At 32.7% G+C, this 6,000-nt stretch overlaps 1 protein-coding gene across 1 annotated transcript in view; it reads left to right on the top strand.

The window, feature by feature from the left end:
• LOC109546150 overlaps window positions 1-6,000 on the top strand; it is an 87,707-nt gene that overhangs the window by 77,546 nt on the left and 4,161 nt on the right. Inside the window, exons 9-11 of the mRNA XM_019916989.2 lie at window positions 3,844-4,019; window positions 4,080-4,213; window positions 5,644-5,783. Of these exons, the coding sequence (XP_019772548.2) occupies window positions 3,844-4,019; window positions 4,080-4,213; window positions 5,644-5,783 (450 nt within the window). The remainder of the gene's footprint in view (window positions 1-3,843; window positions 4,020-4,079; window positions 4,214-5,643; window positions 5,784-6,000) is intronic.

Below are 6,000 nucleotides of genomic sequence, written 5' to 3'. Positions count from 1 at the left end.
CATGTATGACTTAAATTAAATGAACATGAAGCAACACAATTATTTTGATTTAGTAAAATTAGTGCGCTTTCTTTAATTTTATGTTTTTTTGTGGATTGTTCTTTAGTTAAAATTGTGGAATTATTCCATTGAATTTTATGGCAATTATCAAATGCATGTTGACAAATGTGTGATTTATGATATTCTCTGTTTTTTATGTATGATTGGTGTTCTTTGAGTCTCTTGTGTAATGGTCTTGAGGTTTCTTCTATATAAAATTTATTGCATTCGCAAGGAATTTTATAAATTAAATTTTTTGTATTTTCAATTATATCATGAGGTTTTATTACTGAAATTTTACTTCTAATTGTATTTTCAGTTTTGAAGATAGTCCTAATATTAAATTTTTTACCTACTCGTTTAATTTGATCTGAAAGTCCTGGAATAAAAGGAATGAAAAGGTTCGTAATAGGTTTATTTTGATTTTGTTTTGTTCGTGGGAATTTTTGAGGCGAAATACCCAAAAAGAAGTTTGTAAAAAAATGAATCCGCCTCAACAATATAGAACTAATCTACATTTCAACTACCCGCATGGAATAAGAAAAGTTAATTAGTTTTTATTTAATAAATGGGTCATAAAGCATTTTTCTAATAAATGATGGGGAAAAGTTGAATAACAGCGCGCTGGAACATGGAGAGACAAAACTTTTACACGAACGAACATTAATTGAGATCGATACTGTTTGCGGTAAAGATTTTACGGCAAAACTTCTGGCTTCAATCAATTTTAGCCGGATAAATGGAGATATTAAAACGGATGTTTAAGCAAGTTTACAGCATCTAGTTCCATATGAAATGAATTACTGTCGTTATGCAACAGTCAGGGAATATCTATGCAAATTAGTCTTGAGGAACTACGATATGTTTTGATTAAATTCAAGGAATATTACGCAGCCACTTTGACCATTCAGAAACTATAATAGGCTATGTCTGGTCAATTGACCATCGATGTATGTGCCCTTGCATAAATCCCGCTGTTCCTGAATTTAATTAACGCACAATCAGTTCCTCTTTTGTGTGCGATTATGTTGATATTAATTAACACGAGAGATAAGATCAATTCTACATATTCATTCTACCGTGAATAATGCAGTTGCTGGAAGATTCTAGTATGGGAAATGTGTTTAACATGCAAATTCATATTTATCTGGACTTATATATACAAAATACATGATATAAACAAAAACTTACTCATTTACTACTTCGGGAAGCGATTTTTAGGCAAAAGCTTCTCCGGCAAATTTAGACGCTAGTACTATAAAACGCAATAAATTTAACTGACAGTATCAGCACAAGACATTTCTAGCAGAGTATTTAATTACATTTTCAAATGTATAGGTTGTTAGTAATAAGGTAAATGGGTTAATATGTTGGCAGGAAAATCTACTGTTCAGAATGTGTTTAGATTTCATTACTGGAATTGTTCATAAAATTATAAATTATGTAACATAGGCCCTTCTTGATTCAGCTTCGAGTGAAATAACGGTTTTAAAATTACAACTGAGAAACTTTCATGTTTGCTTTTGTTGAAATGATGTTTCATTTGTTCGAGTATGAAGTACTTCAAGCTAACAATGCATTGTGCACGTATTCCAATAGGCATTAACTATTCTCCTAGAGTCACAGGGACATTTTGACTTCTATTGCCCTACGCTCGGTCTCTTCTGGTACGAAATGGGCCATAAATACTCGAGCACAATAAGCAACATTTATTTATTATCCGCAGCGAAAATATTTATCAAGATGAATAATTGAAACCTCATTACGAAATCACAAACCGCTTTGCAACCATGTGGATATTTCAGCCAGGTTTCCGCTTTCCGCGTCTTTTTCATAAATAAGCCATGGAATAGCATATGCCTCCAATTTACTGGCAATATTAGCCAGCGACAATGCATAATACATTACACGAGAGTTTCCTATTTATAGTCATGTTTTAAGTTGATGTAGACCAGGTAACTAAGTACTTATTGTTTTCATGTGCTACAGTAAGCTGGTTTAGCATAATGCGTAATTCGCTTGGGTAGCGAATGTTTATTGACTGCAGGGCTTATGTGGAAAGCGACTCTTTCAGATAGAAACTTACTTGTAAATGTACTATGTTGTCAGAGTTTTTTAAATAAATATAATTACTGGTCTGTTTTTAATAAGCATAGATTCAGTGGCTAAGATCTGATAAGGCTTTTGTTGAACCGACCCGTGCGCGTCTTTTTTTGACGATATTATGAGAAAAATACTGGAAACAAACAAAAACCCCTACAACTCATGCATTTAAATTCCGCAAATCAGGCTTCCAAATCTTGCAAAACTATGATGAGCAAGCTCGTTCACTTCTCGCATTGTCTTGTTATTCTTCAGAATAGCGCAAGGTTGAATATTATTAACAAAGCTAAAATCAGCAATTTTTTTCACTATCGGCCTTCCACCGAATGCCAATAAACCAAGCATTTTTCAATGTTGCAAAAAAGCCGGACTTTCAATTAAAAACTGAATGTGCGGCTTCGACTCATGTTCTAAGGGTATATTATCCCGCCGGACAATGCCTTATTCAGGTACTCTGTATTCAATTAGCTTGGCTGGCGTTTATAATAGCTCAGGTTTATAAATTTATTATAGCCTATTAAAAGTCCTCGTTATTGTAAAGTCGAACATCACAATGTTCACTACGAAGACAAGAGTCGCAGCCTGGTTTAGTTTATTGCCTGCATAGTGTATGAAACTTGCAGAAAGTAGCTTTTTACTATGCAGGCACTCACACACGGTATAAAACCTCTTCTTTTAGAAATAACATCGTTTTTGCCTGATTGGATGTTTTGCTTATTTCAAATTAGTTCTAGAACACTCTTAAAGCAGTTGAAACGATTAGTTTTTGCCACTATTGCTAAACATAGCTAAATTTTCAAATGAATTCAAACGTTAACTCATCAATCGTCATTTCTTATAGCCCTTTACTAACATGGGAATTATTAGATTTTAATTTAAAAATAAGAGTTTTTTAACATGCAGTTCATTTTAAAACCCGACATGCTTGCTCCACATTCCTGGCACTAAGAGGAGGATTTTCAGCAACAGCATCCTAAATATTCTCTTTGACTTCAGCAGTATACGTCTACAATTATGCTGTGTATGTATGTGGCTTAAAGCAGCTCTAAATACACCTACTTATAAATTCCCTATATTCAGAATAAGAGAAATGAAATTTAATTATTTGCAATTTCATGAGGCAAGATCCATATGTTCGCCTCCGCCCTAACTGTAGAGCGTTCCATCTTATTTCTACTATGCCATCCTTTAATTTTCATAAATATGGACTTCAGTTAATTTTTTTACTTAAAAACAACTGTCTGATCGATTTTTTTATTTTTTCGATAACGTTAAATGTGATCTCTATTTACAGCTTTTAAAACGGGCCCAAATGGTATTGAAAAAAAAAACAGAAGCCATGCGAATGCTGAATTTTTTCATTGTGTTGCTATTGAACTATTAAAATGTCCGTTTAGTACGCACTAAACTGAAATTTCAGCTACTAATAGTTAATTCTATATTAGTTACTAAAAGTCTATATGTTATCTCAATAGGTGTATTAAAATGTGTACTAATACTAATAGAGAGTAAAATATTTTCATTATTCATATATTATTTATTCAGAGAAATATTTATTAAATCCTCAAATATTATAAATTTCAATTCGTTTTTTTATTAAAGAGAGAAAATGTAGAATTTTGAACCCATTAAAAAGAGGAATTAAATAAAGAAACAAAACAAATTCGAATCCACTAAAGTATTAGATATTAAAATTTTCAGTTGCGGTAAATTGCAAAGACACAAAAATCGCAGTTTCGGTGAGAACGAACAAACCGTTCAATGGCAGAATTTACGCATTGGGCAGATCTGAAACCTGCAATGTGGATGTTATTAATAGCGATCTCTTCAGATTGGATCTTACCATGACCGGTCAGGACTGCAACACTCAATCAGTGGTAAGTTATTCGCATAATTTTAAAAATGTCGATTTGAATTTGTTGCATTTAATTTTTTAGACGGGAGTTTACAGTAACACGGTTGTTTTACAACATCATAGTGTTGTGATGACAAAAGCTGATAAAATCTACAAAGTGAAATGCACCTACGATATGTCTTCTAAGAACATCACGTTTGGAATGATGCCCATCAGGTGGGTACAATTTGGCTGCAAATTGTTATGTCGAGAAAGAAAAATGATATATAATCTTGGATTCCCTAGATTAAGGCTTAATCATGGGCCTGGAAAGGTGGAAATAAATCGTTTCCCGGTAAAGCCTATTATATCGACTGACATTTCTGGGTCGCAAAGAGGATCAAGACCAAAAAATGGCACGTTCAGTCATTAGTCTAAAGCAGTAAAAGCTTTATTTTCTATAAGCGGGAGTTTAGTGTCAATCCTGCAACATGAAAACTAAACTTTTTATCTGAACAGAATATTTAATCGTTTGGATGATAATTTAATCTGATAGAGTTGCTATTATTTAAAGCTGTTGAGTTAATGGACTTTAAATGTCTGATCTCCACTAAATCTACTGAATATCTGGTGCAAAAAGCCGACTTGATGCTGGCGACAAGCCAGAAAAGAACATTTAATTAGCGCAAAAATACTCGTTATAGTAAATTAGCTTCAGATAAATTAGAAACGAGTCTGGAACAAGCGTAGCTTCAGTAAATGGACAAGAGGGACTAATTAAATTCCCCTATAGCTGAACCAAGTAAATAGAACAATTATTTAAAAAATAGACAAATAAGCAAATTTGTTTAAAGACGTTAATATCCACAATTAGAAAATAGTGTAAAAATCGTTATTTTCGATTAAAGGAAAATTTACTCGTTTACTTTTTAATCGATTCTATTAGTCCCTAATCCAAGGCTTTAGCCGCGTTAAATTTTAAATTTTTAAAATCAGTGGTTTGATAAGAACAATTTGCATAAAATAAATAAAAAAATGTATGGCATTAGAAATAAATAAACAGTACTTGACTCGAGGACGAAAATAAAAATATACTCGTTAGTTTCTGCAGCTTAGAAACTAGACCTGACTTGAAATAGCATGAAAAAGCTAAATTTAAAAGCCAATTTTTTCAATTACACTGCTTTTCTATTGGAAGCATTTGTTTTCATCGTAGAAGGAGTAAAATCAACGGCATCTAATCGCCTGGCCATAAACATTTATCAGATGAAAGATGAAAGTTATGCAATAATAATGATAGTTTCAAGAAAAAACAAATTTCAGGAAAGTTTATTATTTGAAGATGTCCATCATACCTAAAATATTCCCATTTATATTACGGCAAGCTGTTATTCGGCCATATAATAATAACGAAACTTCCTTTATGGCACATTCAATTTACATACGGTTTCTCATGCAAAGTTGCACATACCATTGGGAAATCAGCTATTGCTTGTGAATTTTATTTTAAAGGTAGAATATGCCAATTTTCCATCGAATGGGTTTGATAATATTCCGATCGAATGCATATAAATGGCAACTAGTGGAATAAATATAAATCTACCTCTTCATTCGAAAAGAATCTTAATTTGTCTTAATTTATGCATGATTTTGTCTGGTTTTTGCAGAGATCCAGAAATGATCAGCATCACTTCTGCTCCTGAGGCTCCACCACCAAGAATTCGCATCTTGGACAGTCGTCTTAGAGAAGTCGAAACAGTTAGGATTGGAGATAAACTTACGTTCAGAATTGAAATTCCCGAAGACAGTAAGTTCGAGCTAATAATTTAATAATATAAATCTAATAAATATGCTTGTTTTGCACTCAATCACGTTCTCATATGTATTTGCTGTGCTCACTCTTGTTTCTAAAAAGTATTGCGGGCAGCCTGTAGAAATTCAGCTTGTATACGTAACAAAGGATTATGAAACATTTCAGTGGCCACTAATAAAAATTGCAATTTCTCGTTTGCACTGCCAAAATA

The sequence above is a fragment of the Dendroctonus ponderosae genome, unplaced genomic scaffold (genome assembly GCF_020466585.1).
Source record: "Dendroctonus ponderosae isolate FM_Combo_2020 unplaced genomic scaffold, Dpon_F_20191213v2 Dpon_F_20191213_7, whole genome shotgun sequence".
NCBI lineage: Eukaryota > Metazoa > Arthropoda > Insecta > Coleoptera > Curculionidae > Dendroctonus > Dendroctonus ponderosae.
This window is presented reverse-complemented; position numbering and strand designations above follow the sequence as displayed.